Genomic DNA, 19,743 nt, shown 5'->3' with positions numbered 1-19,743 from the left:
TTGCCGACATCGATTTGGGTATTTGCTGCACTGGTTCTCCAGTTCTATCGTCTCCCTTTTAACAGGAAAGCAAAGGTTTCCCCCAGAACGCTCTTTTCTAGATTGGTCTGAATGGTTCACGTTGCCGTCCTGGCTGCAAAGGAGGCTGGGAGGGCGGGAACAGGGCTGCCCTGAGGTCTGGGAGGAACCCCGATCCATCACCCAGGGCCAGGCGTCTGCTGGTCCAAGCAAAGCCAGCGAACAGGGAGCTGGGCTCCGGGTGGGGAACCCGCAGGCTGTGCCGGGCCCTTCTCCCGGGGGTCCAGGATGCTGTAGACAGGATCGGAGCCCTCAGGCTGACTGAAACCCCCAAAGACAGCCCCCCAGCCATGCTGCTCACAGTCCAGGGGAGTAATCGTGGGGACAGAGGCTGGCGCCCTGCCTCGGGAGACGAGTGGCTGCTTGCTGGGCATCAGACAACTGCCCTGCTCCGGTCAGCCATAAATCACACCCTGCGAGAGCTTCGCTCCAGCTGCGACCCATGCCCGGTGCGAGCATCATCCAGCCATGACCCACGCCCAGTGTCAGCGTCAGCTCAACCATAAAACACAGCCAGTGTCAGCTTCACTCCAGCCACAACCCACTCCCAATACTTCTCCCCCATGATACTGAATGTTTTCAAATGATTTCTCTGTAGCTGTTGAGGTGAGCATATGAATTTTCTCCTTGACTACGGTAACGAGACGGCTGGCCTGTTTAGATTGTCTAATATCAAGCCAATCTTGTATTTCTGCAGTGAACCATGTTCAGTTGAACGTGAGCCAGGCATCTCCCATTTGCCTCTCCAGATTCATTCACCCGCTTTCTCCACGTGAGCTCTACCACAGGAGGCTGAGCTGCCTGTTTTCATCAGTGGTCTTCTGTGCCCTTTGGGTTTCCAGTGGCCCCTGGGGAGATGAGCAGGAGGTCAGAGGGAAGGAGGAGAGTGGGTGCTTGCTATGTATTTCCCCGGTTCCCCCCTCGTGGGGTCACCCCAGGTTGGCCACAGCCCATGACTGAAGGCTACTCCCGGATGTGTCCATACTGTGGCATGTATCAGCACTTCATCCCTTTTTATGGCTGAATAATATTCCATTGCGTGGCTTTTCCACATTTGGTTTATCCATGCCTGAGTTGGTGGACCTTTGGGCTCTGTGGTCTGGGATGGCCTTTCCCTGGGACCCACGAATCAATCCTGTGCTTGGGACCAGAAGTGCCTGGAGAGCCTAGAGACAGACAGGTCCCCTAGCAGACAGCGGGCTGCCGGCACATTCCTTCCCCAATTGCCCAGTTAATATTCGCTGGAGACAGCCTGGCTCAGGTGGGCAAGTTTAGACACCCGGCTCACCCCCGGTGGTAAATCTGTGGAGGGAGCAGGGTTTTCCTCAACTGTGGCACAAACTCACACCCGAGGGGGCTCTGCCTCGGCCACAGATTGAGCCCTGCTGGCCACGGGGGACCGATGCCGGGACCGATGCCCCTGGGGAAGCTGACCTTGACTGGCTCCCCTGTGTGAGTGAAACGCTCATCCCTCGGTCCCTGAGGGAGTCGTGCTTTTGCTGGTGACTCTGACACCTGCAAACCAGGGAGTGGGCCGGGACCCCAGCCTGCCGTACCTGGTGCAGCCCTCGGTGTGCGCCTTGCCACCCTCGGGCAGTGAGACCCCGTCCCTGGGGGTGGACTAGGTGTCTCTGCTCCTGGCTGAAAAGCTAGTTCCACCTTTTGGTCGTTATGAATAATGCTGCTGTAAACATCTGTGTGTAAGTTTTTGCGTGGAAATGCGCCTGCACTGCTCTTGGTCCTATATCTAGAAGCGGAGCTGGTAACTCCGTGCTTCATTGTCGGGGGAACGCCAGCCTGTCTCCCAAGCGGCTGCACCACTTTACACTCCCAGCAGCAATGCACGAGGGGTCCGATTTCTCCACGTCCTCGTCAACACTATTATCATCTGGCCTTTTGTTTCCACCATCGTGGTGGGTGTGAGTGGGATCTCGTTGTGCCTCTGATTGGCATTTCCCTGATGACTGATGATGCTGAGCCTCTCTGCATGTGCTTATTGGCCATTTGTTATCTTCCTGGATATGTCTATTTAGATCCTTGGCCCATTTTTAAATAAGATCATTTGTCTTATTTTGCGGTCGCAGTTGACTCATCTGGGGGAGGGTGGCGGCCGGTTGCTAAATCCTAGGCTCTCAGGATTGCTCCGAGGGTACCGGCGGCGGGGGCTCTTTCCCGGAGGCGAGGGCGAGGCGGGGGACTTGGCCAGGTCCCCGGCGGGAGGCGTGCAAAGTATGGAGGGCGGCGAGAAAGGAACAAGGCGGGACACGGTTCTTTTAGGGTGAAGAAACCAAGAGAGAGCGTTTATTAGGGGAGAGTACAAGCTTATATCGGGCGTTTAGAGGGCGGGGTAGCTGTAGAGGTTAAAGGCTTGGATTGGTTTTGAGAGGGCGCGGAGGTTGATTGAAAAGGGGCGAGAGTTGCTCCGGTAACGGTGTCTGGCAACAATGTATGCGCACCGGTGGTGATGGGAGTTGCACTGGCAACGGGGAGTGTCCGGGCAAGATAAGGGGGTGGGGAAAAGGCGGTTCCCTCCGGCAAGCCTCCCCTAACAGTGGTGTATTTTGGGTGAGGAAATGGGGCCTGCCTCCGGCCTCACTTTCCCAGGCCCGGGGGGCTGTAGAGGGCGCTGTCGCCCGTGCCCACTACCCTCCCCAGGGGTGGATCCGGTCCCCCAGCCCAGGCCCGCCAAGTTGAAGCACGTAATCAGTGTCCCGCATTATTTCTGACTGAGTTGTAAGAGTTTTTTATATACTCTGGATATTAAACCTTCATCAGATATAAGATAGTGTTCTTTGAAGCACAAAACTTTTTAATTTTGACAAAGCCCAAATTTTTTCTTTTGCTGCTCATGCTTTTGGCAAAATCCAAAGCCATGAACATTTTCCCCTAACGGTTTTAGAGTTTTAGCTCTTACATTTAGGTTTCTGATCCATTTTGAGTTAATGTTTGTGTATGGTGTGAGGTAGGGGTCCGGCTTCATTCTATCACACGTGGCTATCCAGTTGTCCCAGCACCGTTTGTTGAAAAGGCTATTTTTTCCCAATTGAGTGGTCTTGGCACCTTGTTGAAAATCGGTTGACTATGGATACATGGGTTTGTTTCTGGACTCTCAGTTCTATTCCATTGACTGACACATCTGTCCTGACACCAGGCCCACTGCCCGACGGCCACTGCTTTGTAGTAAGTTTTGAAATCGTGCAGGGCGAGTCCACCTCCTTTGTTCTTTTTCAAGATGGTTTTGGCTATTCTGGGTCCCTTGTAATCCATATGAATTGGAGAAGAGGCTTTTCCATTTCTGCAGATAGGCTGCTGGAATTTTGATTGAGACTGTGTTGAATCTGTAGATCAATGGCGGGAGCAGTTGCCATCTCAACAATGTTAAGTCTTTTATCCATGAACACAGGCTGTTTTTACATTTACTTAGATCTTCTTTAATTTCTTTCAAGAATGTTTTGTAGCTTTCAAAACATAAATTTTGCACTTCTTTTATTAAATGTATTCCTAAGTGTTTTATTAACAAAACTGTTTAAGGGTTTCTGAACACAGTCCTGCTGAAACAGGACCAACAATGAGGTGTCGGACAAAGTCTGCGCCCTTCCGTGCGTGCACTCATTCAGCAGGGGTGGTGGGCTCACCCGTGCCAGCCCCCAGGACACGGAAGTGAGCACCAACCAGAAGCAGTCCCTGTCCTCACAGGGCTCACAGGGGGAGGCGGGCAGCAGGACCAGGGACCGGTCGATACCAGGAAGTCACAACTGGGGTGCGTGTGATGATGGAGACATGTGATTGGGAGACCTGGAAGGGGCACTGAGGAGGGCCCGAGCTCCCCATGGTGGCCACGCTCCAGAGGATGGTGAACGGGAGGAGGGGAGGCCTGGGGAGGGGAACTTCCAGACAGCAGGAACAACACATGCAAAGGCCCTGGGGCGGTTTCCAGGACCCGAAGGGAGCCCAGTGTGGAGGTAGGTGGGTGGACCTCTCAGAGGTTCGGGGGAGGCTCTCAGGAGAACATGGGGCACCGTGGGCAGATGCCTTTGGAGAAAGCCCCTCGCCAACCTTGGCAAGCGAGAATGGAGAGCCGGAGGGAGGCTCGCGGTCTGCTGGGGGGGAGCTGGCAGGAGGCAGAGACCGAATGGGGCAGGACCCCCAGGCTTCGGGGCTGCGTGGCGGGGAGGGACCCCCTTTGCAGAGCCGGATGGGTAGGTTTGGGTCTGGGTGCACCGGGTGAGGTGCCCTCCCTGGGTCCGCGGGCTCCCGGGGTGGGAACTGTGGTGTCTCCCTCGGCACTGGCACTGCCACCTGCTCTGCTGCTGGCCCGTCCGGCTCCCCACGTCACCCCTGCCCCCGACTCTCTCCTCGGCCCCTCTCTGTCCCAACACCCCCCACCCCCACACTGAAGCCTCTTTTCCCGAGACAAATGCCATGCACCTTCTCCTTCTGAAACCCATCAGGCCTTCCCATGCCTTGGGGTACACCCAGCTCCCACTGCAGCCTCTAGGCCTGCTCTGCCCCGATACCCCCACCCTGCACCCCCCACTCTCCCCTTCCCCCTCTGCCTCTAGCCCCTCCACCTTCCCCTGGCCCCCATAAGCCGCCCTCCTGCTGCCCTCAGGGCTTTAGCACACGCCGCCCCTCGGCCTGGAATTCTTGGCCCTTCTGAGGCCCCCATGTATTCTGCTTGGTTAGATGCAGGGGGATGGCTCCAATGGGCTCAGAACCAGCAGTGGCCCACCCGCCGCGACCCACCCGGCATGCGGGCTCTCTGCTCCCCCAGTTCCAGTGAAGGAAGCCTCTGGTTTTCTCTCTCCTAGAAAACAGAAGGGTGCTCCATTTGGAAGCAAAGAGGCCCAGGATGTGGTGGGGGTCCCTGACAGCCATCTTCTCTGGGGGCTCATATTCTGGGTGCTGCCTGGTTTCCTCCCTGCCCTGGGGGGCGCAGGTGCCCGGACTCCCACCCACCCCTGACGTCGGGCCGTGATGACCAGAGCCCTGGAGGGGTGAGAGCAGGAAACGGCTCAGGCTACAGGGAGGCCGACCCCATCGCCTGGCTCGACTCCCTGGGGTCCCAGGGTCCTGTCTCCACCGCAGAAAATGGCTGGGACGCCGGGTCCAGGCCTCCCGGCCTGAGGCCACATCACCCACCCGTGGGCCCAGGTGCGGCTGGGGAGGGAGCGGCAGACAGAGCGGGCACGGCCCGGCCCCGGGACAACTTTATTGTCGGCACAGCCAGGAAGGAGGAAACAGCGGGAAGCCACTGCCCACCCCGGGGTCTCAGGAGGGGGCTGTGAGCCGCTTGGGGAGCCGCATGCGGTCGTTGAGCCAGTCCACATAGTTGGCCACGCGGGTGTAGACGCCCGGCTTGTTGAGCCGCCCGCAGCCGTCGCCCCAGCTGATGATGCCGTACAGGTAAGCCACGCCGTTCTTCTCGCAAGCCAGGGGCCCGCCCGAGTCCCCCTGCCGCGGGGACACACAGTCAGAGCCGCCCCACAGGTGCCCAGAGGCCCAGCACCCTGGAAACGGCTCCTGCACCCCCTCCCCGCCCTCACTGCCCCCTCACCCCAACCCCACAAGGACCCGCAGAGGAGCCAGAAGCCTGGAAGCAATTCCCATGCTCCCCTCTAGCCCGGCGTCCTCCATGGCTGTGGTGGTGGACGGTCAGACCGTGGGGGGCCGGTGACACAGGCTGGGGAAGGGAGCTGGGCGCTGCCAGTGAGAGCCACCGGGCAGATGCCACCTCGTTCCCAGGTGCCGTCCCGGAAGGAGCGGGAAGGCGTGCTCCGAGCAGCCCCTCTCGACCCACAGCTACCTCTCCTGCTCCACCGTCCTCCCTCCCGGCATGCACCCCACCACCCAGACACCCCAATTCTGCACATGTTCTTCCTGACGCCTGAAAAGCCTTCTTTGCCACCTGGGAAACACCTGGCCATCCCTCAGGACAGATGTGAAGGCCACTCCCCCAGGAGGCCATCCTCGACCACCCCATCGTGCCACCTGGCTTGGCTCCTGCTAGGCTGGGTGGCCTTGGGGGACTCACTGGGCCTTTTCGGTGCCTTGGTTTCCCCATCTGAGGGAGGAGGGGTCTCTCCCCCCAACTTCGAGGAAGATCCTCCCGCAGTGGCCCGGGCAGCGGCCCGGGTGTGGTCTGCAGGGCGGCAGGGGCACTCTCGGCCCTGGGGTCCCTGGATGGGCCCCGGGGTGGGGGTCCCTTCCAGCTCTGAGATTCCCGGGTGAGCGGTCGCACCTGCGTGGTCCCCGTGGGGCCCGGCGGGCTCACCTGGCAGGCGTCCGACTTGCAGTCGAAGTAGCCGGCGCACAGCATGTTGGCGCTGACGTCGGCGCCGTACACCTCGGGGCTGCTGCACTTGTGGTCGGCCACGAGTGGCACCAGCGCCTCGCGCAGGAGGCTGGCGTAGTCCTCGGCGTCTGCGGGCGCCCGGAGGGGTGAGCGGCCGGCCCGGCTCACTGCCCCACCCGGGGTGACGGGGGAGCCCACCCCCACCTCACGCCGTCCCCGTGGCCCTGCGCCCCGTCTCACGCCCGTCCCCGCGCTCTGCCCCCGCTCACTCTCGTCCATGTGGCCCCAGCCTGCAATCTGGCACTTGTGCCCAGTGGGGAAGGAGCTGCCCGGCTCGGGCAGGCAGATGGGCTGGACGAACTGGGAGCGGACGGCGCAGCGCTCCCCCTTCTTCTTCAGCCGGATCAGGGCTGGGCGGGAGCGGGGGAGGGCTCAGTCGGGGGTGGGGGGGGCTGTCCTGGGCCCGGGATGGCCGGAGGGCCGCCGAGGCCTCACGCAGAGCAGCCCGAGGACAGGGGGCCGTGGCCCGGGAGAGCCACAGGGGAGCGGAGACTGTCTGTCCACACCAGGCCCGCCCGGCCGGCCCTGGCCCCCTCCGTCCCTCCTCCCGGCCTTCCCCTCCCTCCCTGCCCCACACGTCTGAGGACTCAGCCGGGCCTGCCTGGGCCCACTGCCCTGCCCCGAGCCGTCTCAGCTTTGGGGTGCACAGAGCACATCCCGCCGCCCTGCCCTCCATGCCCCCATGACAGGCTGCGCTCACCAAGGTCGTGGTTGCGGGGGTTGTACACGGAGTACATGGGGTACGGGATGTACTTCTCGATGCCAAACGCCTGCGTCACGTCCGTGGTGCGGTTGAAGAAGTGCTGGCCCAGCACCACCAAGACGCTTTCCCTGGAGGGGCTGAGCAGGGGGGCTGGCAGCAGCAGGACCCCAGACTCCCCTGGGCCATGGGGTGCTCCTCCTGCCCCCCAGCAGCCCACCCAGGAGCAGAGCCCCCCACAGACGCCCCTGGAGGCCCGGGGCTGTGCAGGGCGGTCCTGAGAAGCAGCCTGAGCAGAGCCCGGAGGGGGATGGGGACCCAGCACAGGGGTGGGGGGGGGGGGGGGGGGGGCTCCCGGAGGAGCCACACTGGACACCTTTCTAATGACACCGTGTTAATGGACCCCAGGGGTCCTCATGCCAGGTCCAGGCAGAATCTGCTGAAATTGGGCCATGGTGGGTGGAGACCCTGCCCCAGCCCCTTCTGGCTGCTGGGGTCCCTAAATCCAGCACCTGGCAGGACTTGCCTGGATCAGCTCCTGGGGACTGATCCGCCTCCATTTTCCCATCTGCTGGGGGTGGGTCCCCCCCATGCCTCAGTCCCCCTCAGCCCCCCTCAGCTCCCCAGCCCGAGACCGCAGTCTGGGACCCCCCCGACCTGTCCAGGCCCTTGTGGGTATGAGGGGGTGGGCCTCCCAGTCCTGAAACAGCGGCCTGGAGTGGGGGGTGACTGGTGCCCGGCCTCCCCTGCTGAAGGGTGAATCCGGCCCCAGCCCACCCAGGAGCCTGCCCCGGCCCCCACCGTCCTCACCCTGTCCACATCCTCCACCCCACCCACCCACCTTGCTCCGAGCCCAGCCTCCCCTGGGAGAGGCCCTGGGGACCACCAGCATGGTGGTCCCTTCACAGAAGGGAAGTGGGCCTGGCAAGGGCAGGGCCTGACACTCTGGGGTGCCCCAGCCCACCTCTCCCGGGCTGTCCTGATGCCCAGAACCCCCCGTCCCCCTGGGGCCCCAGTGGGCTCTCCTCCTCCACTGGGTGCCCAGAGCGTCTCGCCCCACCCTGCCCCCACCTTTAGCTGCCACCCCAAGCCTGCCTCCCACCAGGGTGAACACCCTGACCTGCAGGACCTGGCTGTGGGCTGGGCCTCAGTTTCCCCAGCTGTGCAGAGAGTTGGACTCAGGAGCCCCCAGGGCTCTGCCAACCCCCTCCCAAAGCTGCGAGCCTTGTCCCTACGCCCTGGTGCCCAGCAGGGAGGGTCCCGGTGGATGCTGGGAGGTGTCAGGCGGGTGGACGAGTCAAACGCCCCCATGGCCGCTGCCTGGCACCGCCCCCTCCCCCAGCCCCGCCCAAGCACAGCGTCCAAGCATCCAGCGTCCAAGCGTCCGAGCGTCCGACCCCCCATCCCCGAGGGCCGTGAGCTCCCAGGGACAGGACGGAGCCCCAGGCTGAGTGCTGAGCCCCAGCTAGGTCAAAGAGGGATGGGTGGGGAGCAGGAAGGGGTGAACAGGCACCAAAAAATGGGGGGTTAAACAGTTGGGGGGACAGATCTGGGAGCCACACAGGTGAGTAGTTAAGTAAGCATGTGTGAGGACGGGCAGACGGGGTGGGGGCTGTGAGCACGTGGGTGGGGGATAGGTGAGGAAGGTTGATGAGTTGACAGGTGGATGGGGGTGGGGGGGTGTCTGGGTGGTTAGATGAAGGCTGGGTGTGTGGGTGAGGTGGGTGGCTGGAGGATGGGCTTGTGGGGGTCCAGTGCTGCAGGGGTGCCCTCGGAGAGAGGACGGAAGGGCTAGGTGGCCGGGTGAGTGGGTGGTGGGATGCGCAGATGGGGGGCAGGAAAGGTGGGGTGCATGCCAGGGAGGGGCGGGCTCACCTGTTGGAGAAGCAGTGGGCGGCAGACACCACCCAGCAAGTGTGGATGAGGGTCCCGGCGCAGAAGTTGTTCCCGATGTAGAGCGCGGCGAGCCAGGGATGGAGCCGGGCGGAGAGAGCCGCCGATGATGCGCGGCCGCAGGAAGCTCCGCTTCTTGTGTCTCCGGCCGCAGGTGCGGGGGACGACGGGGGTGGGCTCGGCCTGGGCCAGCAGGACCTCGGTGGGCGGGGGATGGGCCCTGGCAAGGGTTTCTGGGAGCAAAGGCCGCGCGGTCACCCCCCCCCCAGCCCGTCGTGGCTGGGCCAGGGTCCAAGAGGCAGAGACGGCCCATCGGGGTCCCCATATGCCTCCCGCCCCGGCCCACCCGGCGCCTCCGGCCCACCTCGCCCAGCGCCTGGGACGCCGCTGCCCCCATCTAGGGTGATGAGTGGGTCCCGCTGGGTCAGGTCGCCTGGGGACCGGCTCACCCGGGCAACCCCCAGCCGCGCCCACCCCCGGCAACCCGCCCACCGACCCCGCGCACCGCAGGGGCCAGGCGGCAATACTCCCAGGACAGCGTGTTGTCCTTCACCACGTAGCACCACGGTCGCTCGTCCTTGTCGGGGTTCCTGGGGGGCAGGGAAGCGCGGGGGGTCGCCAGTGTCCTTCAGTGGGCGCAGCTCGCGGAGGGGGTTACAGCAAGCGGGGGGGTTAGTGGAGACCCCGGACAGGGGCGCAAGTCCCGGGGGTGGGTGGAACTGGGACCCCCGAGGAGGGGCGCAGAGCCCCGGGGTGGCGGAGCAGAGGACCCCCGACGGGGGCGCAAGTCCGGGGATGGGCGGAAACCGGGACCCGAGGGGGGCGCAGAGCCCCGGGGGGGGGAGAAGAGAACCCCCGACGGGGGCGCAAGTCCCGGGGATGGCGGAAACCGGGACCCCGAGGTGGGGCGCAGAGCCGGCTCAAACGCCCGGGGGTGGGCGGAACCGGGACCCCGAGGGGGGCGCACAGCCCGGGGGCTCCCCCTGCAGACCGCGCCCCTCCCGTCCTGCGGCGGCCTCTCCCGGCCCGGCGCTGGGGCGCGCGGGGGCTGACCGGCAGTAGGGGTGCGGCCCAGGCCAGCAGCGCGGGCGGCGCCCACCGAGTCCACGTGCAGCCCTGGTAGAGCAGGTCGGAGTTCCAGGGCAGGCAGCCCAGGCCCGAGGCGCCGTGCGGGCCACGCCCGCGGTACTCGGAGCCGTTCCCCACGAAAGCAGCGCTCGGCGGGCACTGCGGGAGGGCGCGGGGGCGCCATGAGCCGGCGCCGCGCGGTCCTCCGGGGGGTCCCCCGCGGGCGGGCGCGAGCCGCGGACTCACCGATGTTTGCAGAGGCGCCCGGCGCGGCCCGGCGGACAGGCGCAGACGGTGGAGCCGTGGCCACGACCAGGTGGCAGGCGCCCCCGTGCAGGCAGGGGTCGCTCAGGCAGGCTGCGGGGAGGGCCGGGGCGCTAGGCGCGGGGGAGGGGCGGCCCGAGGGGACCCCCGCCCCCACCCCGCGGCCCTCACCTGTGTGGCGGGCGCTCTGGCACCGGGCCTGCCGCCCTCGCAGACGCACTGCTCCACGCGGCCCTGGTGCACGCGGGCCCAGCGGTCGCCCCCGCTCCAGGTACTCGTAGCGCGTCTCGTCGAAGCATTTCTCTGGGGGACGCCCAGTGAGACCCCGCCCCGACACCCCGGACCCTCTGCCCCTGCACCCCGGCCTCGGCTCCGGGCGCCCCCCGACGGCGCCCCGCCGCCCCGCAACCCGCGGCCCCACTCACCGGTGCCGCAGTCCTTGCCGGTGAAGGCCTCGGGGCAGGCGCAGTGGTAGGACCCGTGGTCCGGGGCGTTGGAGCAGGAGCCCCCGTGGAGGCAGGGCCCGGAGGCGCAGGGGTCCAGCGTGCCTGGCCAGGCGGGCACCCACCTCTCAGCCCCGGGCCCCTCGGGGACCCCGTCTGGGGCAGCCCTGTCCAGGGCTCCACCGTGGCCGCAGGGCCTGGCGTGACCACCGGGGGGCGCGCGGGGCCCAGCAATGGCCCCACGGAGGCCCTGCGGGGACCCAGGGTAGGGTCCTGCCGGGAGGGGAAGGGGGTTTCCCAGCTCCTACCCTCCTCTGGTCCCCACTGGCCCTGGACCTGCTGTGGGTCAACCTGGAGCCCCCACCCACCCCAGCCCACGTGCTCAGCTCTGCTCTCTCCTCCAGCCCCCACCCCACCCAGTCTGCCTCCCCTGACAGCCCCCCACCAGCTCACTCACCCCGGGCTGTCCAGGCAGGTACCCAGGCCCCACCCCTCCCACCTGGGGCACAGGCGGCCCACACACCCCAGACACCCACCTGGCCCCCCCTGAGGCGTGGTGACTGCTGAGCAGTAACCCCAGGCTCTGTCCCGGTCGTAGTTGTGAGTCGTGGCGCACCTGGGTGGGATGGGGGCGACGCGGGCCGTGACGGGGGGCCCAGCCCCGGGGAGCCCCTGACCCCCTGGCGCTCTCTCCCGTTCTGTGCACACACGCGCGCCCACCCAGGGGCCTGTTCCTTACTGCACACACACAGGCTCTCGGTCTGGAGTGGGGGTCTGGCTGGGGTCCCCTGGCCCAGGACCCACCACTTCCTGTGGCTGCTCCCGTCCGAGGTGCAGGTGTGGCGCATGCGGCCGCCATAGCGGAAGGGGAACCGGCAGGGCCGCCCATCCTCCGTGAGCACTGCGGGGGGCAGGGGTCAGGGGGTGCCCATGCTGGGCCCTCCTGACCACCTCACCGCCTCCTCCCGAGAGCCTCCCGGCCCACCTTGGCCCCCCAGGCTGCCTGTGGAAGCCGGCCTGGGCTGAGGACCCCCCACCTCGGCCCCTGGAGAGAGTGTGGCTGGGGTCACAGGTGTCACCAGGGTCGCAGGGGTCACTGACGTCGAGAGGGCCCCAGGGGCCACCGTGGCGTTAGGCCCTGGAGGTTCTGTAAGGTTCTGGGAGGAGCGAGAGGGCTGTGCCTGGGCGGGGGCTCTGGATGTCCCCAGGGTCCCTCCTAGCCAGAGGCACCACTGCCCCTCCAGGGTCCAATTCTGGGGGTCAGTTCTGGGCTTCCCACCCCATCACTTCAGTCATTCCGGCCCAGGGGAGGCTGAGAGAGAGGGAGCGGCCCCCACCCACGGCGGGCCCAGGCAAGGCCACAGGCCCCCGGCCCCTCTCCCCAGCCAGCACACCCGCCTCCCCCCAGAAGGCCAGCTGTGCCTCCCTGAGCTGCCCACTTGGGGACTCAGCCCACTCCCCACTCCTGCCTGGATGGGGACCCCCTCTGGCCGCAGCCCGAGGACCCGTGGGGACTTTGGCCTGAGCGGGCAGGGGCAGCGGTGGGGGTGAGGGCTCACCCTGGCGGCCCGGGGCTGGGCCCCGCGGGGAGCCGACAGCAGCAGCAGCAGGAGCAGGTGCAGCCCCGGCGGGGGGCAGGGGCTGGGGACCCAGGCCCAGCGCCCCATGGCTCCTGGGCTGGCGCGGGGCGGCGGGAGGCGGGAGCAGCCGGGGCAGGCCGGGGTCAGGGCCGCCTGCTAATGATTAACCCGCTGCCTCCCAGGCTGCCCCAGGCCGGGTGACCCCGGACCCAGCTCCCCTGTCCCTGCCTGGGGGGCAGCTGTCCCACCCTGGCCGTGCTGGCCTGGCCCCTGCCCACTCTCTCTGTCCCTCCTTAGAGGGCCTCCTCCAGGAAGCCTTCCCTGATGCATGCTCCAGTCCTGCCTGGCCACATCACAAGAGTAGCTGGTGTGTCCTGCCATGGTCCCAGCTGTGGGGGCAGAACTGGGGCTCCCGGGGGGCAGCGGTGCCTCCTCTTGGTGGCCCTGTGGTCAGCGAAAGACTAGGGACAGATAAGAGAGGGCGCAGGCACTGGGTCAAGGGTACCAACAGTGACCCCCCGTGGGGACTCTCGCTGCCCAATACTGCAGTCGGAACCTTCCCTGGGCATGGGGTGGGGGTCCCTCGGGAGGCGCTGGGAAAGGTGGGTGGTACCCAGAGCTGCCCCACCAGCCTGTCCTAGCTCAGGGTGCCTGGATCCCCAGCACCCTGTGGATGCATGCTTTCTCCATCCAGGAACCGCCCCCCAACAGAGACATGCCTCTCCGCGACCCGGGGCCCCTCCCCCATCTCTCCAGGACCCGGGGCCCCTCCCCCGCCTCTCCCAGACCCGGAGCCCCCACCGGGAAGCCTTCCCCAGCCCCGGGCTTTCCCCGCTGCAGCTGCACGCCCCTCTGCTGTCACCAACCCTGCCCTGGCCGTTCCCCCTCCGCCCCCCGGCTGAGCCCTGGCAGGTCACACTGTCTGTGGGTGTCTCTGGTCCCGCACAGTCCTGGGACAGGCACCTGCTGGGCCATGGAGACCCGATCGGTCCTGCCCAGTCCGTGTGCTCACCCCCCAGGCGTGACTCGGGGCTGCGGGCAGGGCGGCCGGGGGAAGCGCTCCTGCAGTTTCTGAGCCACCTTGGGGCGCTCCCGGGCCGTGCGTCAGCCCCCAGCGGCCACGGTACATGGAGGGTGGACGTGGGGACAGGGGGCTCCGTGCGGGCCTGGGCTGGGGCATGGGGACTTTGCTGGGCACCCCTGCACTCCACCATTTCGGGTTCCCGCTTTCCCATCTACACGGAGGGAGGGAATGCAGACTGAGTGCCCCCCCCATTTTCCATCCCTACCCCTCCCCAAGCCCCTGCCCAGAGTGACCCACATGGGCGCTCTGGGGCGGCTCCCCGGAAGCTTCCAGAATGACCCCAGCGGCCTTGCTCTGTGCTCTCGTCCTGGGGCCCCCTCGGCATGGGGCCCTTGCTTGCCTGGGCCCCCGGATGGGGAGTGCCTGAGGCCAGGGCCTGGACCAGCTTCACTTTCACCCCCCCCGTCCCCCGTCCCCCCATCAGCAGCAGCACCTTCTTCCCCGGGGTCCCTGACGCTGATGCCCACTCCCTGGGCCGGGACAGCCTCTGCTTAGAAACCAGAGGGGTTGGCTGACGCTCGGAATTCAGCGGAGCGTCCCGTCCTGCTCCAGCTCGGCTCTGAGCAGGAGGGGCGAGCCCGGGAGCCCCACAGGGTCTCGGGGTTCCCGCTGGGCAGGGGCCACCTTCCTGCCCCCTGCCAGCCACCTGGACTCTGGAGGGGACCCCTCACAACCCCACCGTCCCGTGCGGCCCACGTTTGTCCCTGAAGCTCTCAGAATCCTGGTGGGGCACATCCCAGCCCCCACGTCCCCCTGTCCGGTCACCCCAGGTCTCCAGCAGAGTCCGATTTCCCGGCGCTGCCAGCTGCCAGCTGGTCAAATGCTCCAGGCCCTGGAAGGAGCCCCCACCCCTATGTTCTTGGGGTGCACGAGGGACTTCTCTATCAGAGGCCCGTCCCGGGTCCCAGTGGTGGGACTGGGCCTTGGAGGGGGGCTGAGGCAGGGTGGGCTACCCCTTCTTGGTGCCCCCAACTCCTCGCACTGTACAGGGTCCAGGTCAGAGGCTGTGTGACCCTGGGCTCCCTTGTCCTGACAAGCCTGCTGGGACGCCCCCACCCTGCCCCTGCCTTTGAGACAAGAGGGCACGGAGGGACCCCCGCTGCGCTCAGCGGCCCAGTGTCGGGGGTCCTGCCAGGGCAAGCTGCGCCAAGGGCAGCAGATGGGAACCTGCTCGGGCTCCAGCAGCCCCAAGGCCCTCGCATGTGCTCTGCTCGCCACCATCTGGGGTGGCAGGGGGATTCCGACCCCCACGTGCTCCCGGGCCAAGCCCCCCGCCCCATCCCAGCAACCCCCCTCAATCCACCCTGAGAGCTGCTTCCTCCAGCCCCCCACCTCCTGGAAGGACCCCTGGGGGGGCTGTCCGCAGCTCCCAGCAAGAGGCTGACACTCGGCAGGGCTCAGGATGCTTTATTGAGGAGAGCTGGGTGCCAAGGGGCTGGTGGGCAGTGTCCAGCAGCCCTGTGGGGTCGGAAGCTGTGGCCTCCCCCAGGGTCATGACTCCGACGGGGGTCGGGTCCTCCTCCCCGGGCCGTCCCCTCTGTCCGTGGACAGTCGACTCCGCCCCGGGCCATCCCCTCCTGCTGTGGCTCCCAGGCGTGTCGACGGCTCCGCAGGGCTCTCGAGGGTGCTCCCTGGGGACCCCAGGACGGCCCCCGAGGCCACAGCCTCCACACACTTGTCACAAGGAGGCCAGGCCAGGGAGCGGCTGCCCTGCGGGTCAGAGGTGCTGGCCGTCGGAGGGCTGGCAGCTCAGACGAAGGTGGCGCGGTGCCGACCGGCCTTGGCGGGCTCTCCTGGGGCGGGGGAGTGGCTGGGGAGACCCTGTGTTGGGGGCACGCCGGCCCGCGACTTCCCCCGGCCCGTCCGCACCCCTGGGGCGCTGCCGTCCAGCCCGGGGGCCGAGCCCGCGACGCGGTCCACGTCAATGGTCCTGCTGACCGGGGGGCCTCGGTGGCCACGGGCCCCACCTGCGCGGGAGAGAGCAGCGTCACTCGCCTGCCGGGGCCTGGGCCTCCCAGACACGGGGGCGCAGACAACCAAATGCACCCCGGGGAGGGCTGGCCGCCAGTGGAAACATCCAGAATCGTTCCCCAGGGCCCGTGTGCAGGCACCGACAGAACCTCGTGGAACAGCCGAGCCGTGGACCCACCTGTTAGGCCCTGACACCCCAATACTCACGGGCCGCGCTGCACACCTGGACGCAGAACAGGCCCCGAGCAGCCAGGGCCGACTGGGGAGGGTGGGGGGACACGGAGGGGAGGGGAGGCTGAGGGCTGGGTGTGAAGAGGGGGCTGCAGGGGGAGGAGGAGCCACAGGGGACCCGCAGGGGGCAGGTGCAGTGGCCCCACTGGACCAGCTCGGCCTGTGGTCTTTGAGTCGCCTGCACCCCTCCCTTGCCTGAGCCCGCCCTCCCCACCCCCCAGCAGTCCCAGCATCCTCTCCGGGCTGCTCGGAGCAGGTCTGGCTCCAATCCCCCCAAACACACACACCCACAAGGAGTTCCCAGGCCATCCCCAACCTGCCTGGAAGCTTCTGGACCCTGGGACATGCAGGGCCCCCTCCCTGCCCTGCCCGCTGCCCCGAGAGGCCTGCTCGCCCAGGCCAACGTCTCCCAGTGGTCCAGCTGGGGGAGGGGGACCCTTGGGGGCAGGCGGTGGCATGGGTGGGCACACGAGGTGCAGCCTCCACTCCCTCCCCTGGCGTGGCCCTGGGGTGTCCCCCACCTCTGGGCTCTGCGGGCGAGTCCTCTCACTGGGGATCCTGGCAAGCCCCTTTCCCCGTCGGGAAATGGGGGGAGCATTAAAGGAGAGATGGGGGGCATTCTTGACCTCCCTGAGGGGGCTCCCAGGTCTTGCCAGCTCAGGTCGAGGTGCCCAGGGCCACGGGCCAGGGAAGCCTTGGGGAGTCTGGAGCAGGGGCCCAAGGTGCCAGTGGGAAGCAGGGAGCCCCAAGCTAGGGCCCATTCGGACATGGGGCCCCGCTCTGGACTGCCCCTCCCTGGGCCTCAGTTTCCCCAGCTGTAGCAGGGAGGCCGTCAGAGTGAGGTCTGCAGGGAGAGCGCCCTGGCCCTGTGGCCCCCAAGCACCCCCGGGATGCAGTGAGTGGCCTCCATGCAGCCCCCGGAAAGGCCCAGCCTGGGGACCGAGGGCAGCGTCCCCTCCGCAGGGCGCCCGAGCCATCCTCACCACTGACAAGTCCAGGCAGTGGGCGGGGGGCCTCGCCCAGCTCCGAGGCCACGTCAGCTCCGAACCCAGGGTGGGGGGAGCCCAGGGACCCACAGGGAGGGGCAGCCCCCCCAACCCCCACCCCAACCCGCCGCACGTCGCCCTCATCTGCAGACAGGGGCAGGGTGGGGGCCACGGAGGGTGGAGGGGCCACGGGGGCAGATGTGCAGGCCAGGGCCCAGTGCTGTCTGCAAGGGTCTCGCAGGCAAATCCACTCTGGGGGTAGGAGATCATGCTACCAGGGCCCTCCTGATGCCTCCTGAACTGACCCCACCCAGGCCAGCCAGGGGCCACAAGGAGCGGCGATTACTAGAAGCTTCTCCCAGTCAGGCCTTTGGCTGCTCAACAAGCAACCCCTGAGGGTGCTCTGGGAGCTGGCCCTGCCCCTCAGGAGGGGACAGCTGCACCCCTGCTTGGCCCCTGACCACGTGTCTCCACAAGCCAGGCTGCAGGGCTGGGAGGGGTCAGGGTGCAGCCCGGCTTCCCCTTGGACTCGGGCCATGAAGTGCTTGCACTCCCAAATCATCTGTCCATCCGCCACCCCGGGGCTCGGGTCTGGAGCGTTCATCTGTGACCCACGGGAGCCCCAGGCATCCTGACCCCTCGTCCAGCCACACGTGGCCAAATGGGAAAATGGGCCTGAGGAGGGGGCTGCCTTGGCCACAGGGCCCGGGGCAGCTCGGGTGGGGGGCACCGGCCAGGTCCCTGCGTGCCCTGAGACGGGTGGCCGCCCGTCCCCCTCGCCTGCCCAGCCCAGACTCGCTTTCTGAGTAAGTGACGCCCAGGCCTGTGGCACAGCCACGGGCAGGCAGGGGTCTCCGTCTCACAGGGACGGCGACGCGGGGGTCAGGGGAGCCCCAGGGTCACCTGCAGGAACCCTGCTGGGCCTGGCTCCTAGGCAGAGCTCATGGCCTCCCGGCACTTCCCTTCCCCATGCTCCCAAATGCTGACCCCAAGCCCGCCCACCGCGACGTCTCCCCTCCCCGGGCCACAAGCCTCCTGCCAACTGTCCGTTCCAGGGCCCCGCAGCCGCCAGGGTCCCCCATCCCACCCCACCGGGGCCTGCAAGCTGCACGGGGGTCCTCCCGGGGGCCTGGGGGCCTGCCTCGGCTCAGTGGCCTGGCCCTCGCCGGCACCTGCCGTCCGTCCCTCAGGCCGTCCCTCCTCCTCTGCTGGACACTGTCTGGCATTGGCTGCAACCCATCCAGCTAAACCTCCCCACCCCGACCCAGGACCCCCGGACCTCTTTGTGGGGACGGTGGACACAAGCCTGTGGTGGTGGGGACAACACAGAGACCCCTTGCTGGACCTCCCCAGTGGCCTCTCCACTCCATTCCTGTCCTCCGGGTACCCTGAGTCCTGCCCCCTTTGCTGTGACACCTGCACCCCCCATGCTGGTAGCCGGCAGGGGGCCTGCATGACGGGGAGGCCACCTGGCCCCCCTCAGGGACGTTTCCCTGCCACCCTCCGGTCACCCCACTTGCCCGGCACAGGAGCCACCACCGGCCTAGAGCAGCCCGGGCTGAAGATGCTCAACAGCAGGGAGGCCTAGAACCGGGGTCACCACCTCCGGCCCCCTCCCTCAAAGTGGCCCCGCAGTGGCTGGGTGGCGGCGGGGGGGGGGAGGAAGGGGGGTGGGGAGGGGGGTCACTACCCGGCCTGGGGCCCTGCCCCCTCCTGCAGGCCCCACTGGCCCCGGTCCAGACCCGTAGGGAAGGCTGGGACCCCTGCTGCGAGCCAGACTCCAGCTCCCGTCGCGTGGCTGCCCCCCAGTCCCAGCCCACGACCCTCACTGTGCGGTGCTGCTGGGTGGGGTGGGGGCAGGGGCGGGGGCTGGATTAAAAGTCCCTCCTCAGCAGCCCTGAGAGAACGGGCACCAGGCACTCGGGGCCACAGAGAGTAGATGACAAGGGGGGGAGGTGAGGGGACAGAAGGGGGAGGTGAGGGGGAAGTGGGGGATGGAGGTGAGGGGTGCAGGGGGTCGCTGGCGTCACTGTAAGGCCTGTGGGAAGTCCCCACTTGGACAGTTGGGTGGGGACAGCTCAGGGTGCGAGGCCAGGCGGAGAGGGGGGTAGCACAGCCAGGCAGCCATGGGTTAAGTGATAAAACTGAGGCCCCCCGGGCTCTGGTCTCTTGTGCAAGAGTTAGGGTCACAGCCTGTGGTGGGGAGGCCTCAGGTTGGGGGGTCCCAATGGAGGAGACCCCAGGAGCCCCGGGTATGGGGTGGCCTGTGGCAGGGGAAAAAGGCCGTGGTGGGGACGTGTACGGGCGGGGGTCTCTGGCTGCCTCTCCCAGAGGCCCCGAGGGCAGAGGGGCGCAGACATCCGGGGAGACGGCGACAGGGAGGGGCACTTTGGGTGAGAGGCCAGTGCTGTCAGCGAGGGGGAGCCCTGAGTGACACAGCTGCCGTGGGGAGCGGCCCAGCCATCTGTCTGTCTGTCTGTCCAGACCAGGCAGCCCTAGCCCTGGTGCGGAGCCCAGCGCTGGACCAGAAGCCGCTTCCGGGCCCCCTGGGGTCTCCCTCTGGACAGGGCCCGCCCACTGGTCGGGAGCCCCTGACCCCGGGTGCCCCAGGACCAGCTCAGTGGCTGGAGGACCCCGCGGGCAGCGGCCTCACCAGGCCCTGAGGCGCCTGGAGCCGAGCGGGGCGGGACCCCTGCGAGGACGCGGGTTGCCGAGGGCCACGCTCGGGGTCCCCGGATGGGGCTGGCAGGGGCTCCGGCGGGGACCCCCGAGCCAGGCCTGCTGCAGCGCCCATCGCCGGGTGCGCACGCTTCTGGGCAGCTGTGAGCGTCAGTGTATCTGTCCTCATATCCACGTCTGTCTGTCCGGGAGAATGTCCAGGTCTGTGCGTCCAGCGGGCCTGAGCATCTGCTCCTGTGCGCCTCACGGCCACCACGAGCGGGGAGGTGCGACTGCAGCGTGGCCCACAGCCCCACGCCCGCCCCGTCCCCTCGGCTGCAGGCACCTCCGGCCTCTGCATCTCCACCCCCGGGGCTCACTCGGGGTGCCGCTGCTGACCCCAGAGCAGGCGCCCCGTGGCCGTGGCCTCCC

At 67.2% G+C, this 19,743-nt stretch overlaps 2 protein-coding genes across 3 annotated transcripts in view; both read right to left on the bottom strand.

Moving 5' to 3' along the window:
• Positions 1-5,263: 5,263 nt before the first annotated feature.
• HGFAC (HGF activator) lies at positions 5,264-12,518 on the bottom strand. Its single transcript, XM_037829309.1, is given in 15 exon segments — positions 5,264-5,532; positions 6,353-6,501; positions 6,643-6,783; positions 7,134-7,273; positions 9,009-9,110; positions 9,112-9,259; positions 9,532-9,616; positions 10,126-10,253; positions 10,341-10,451; positions 10,530-10,661; positions 10,784-10,906; positions 11,338-11,417; positions 11,606-11,702; positions 11,787-11,958; positions 12,361-12,518. Coding segments are annotated over 15 exon segments (1,899 nt in total). The 5' UTR covers positions 12,469-12,518; the 3' UTR covers positions 5,264-5,349.
• Positions 12,519-14,857: 2,339 nt separating this feature from the next.
• Positions 14,858-19,743, bottom strand: part of RGS12 (regulator of G protein signaling 12) — a 163,118-nt gene continuing 158,232 nt past the window's right edge. The window contains exon 18 of one of the 2 annotated variants that reach the window (XM_037829305.1): positions 14,858-15,432. In XM_037829305.1, coding sequence (XP_037685233.1) covers positions 15,215-15,432 — 218 coding nt within the window. In that variant the 3' untranslated portion in view covers positions 14,858-15,214. The remainder of the gene's footprint in view (positions 15,433-19,743) is intronic. The other variant, XM_037829306.1, reaches the window with a different exon arrangement.

The sequence above is a fragment of the Choloepus didactylus genome, chromosome 3, assembly GCF_015220235.1.
Source record: "Choloepus didactylus isolate mChoDid1 chromosome 3, mChoDid1.pri, whole genome shotgun sequence".
NCBI lineage: Eukaryota > Metazoa > Chordata > Mammalia > Pilosa > Megalonychidae > Choloepus > Choloepus didactylus.
This window is presented reverse-complemented; position numbering and strand designations above follow the sequence as displayed.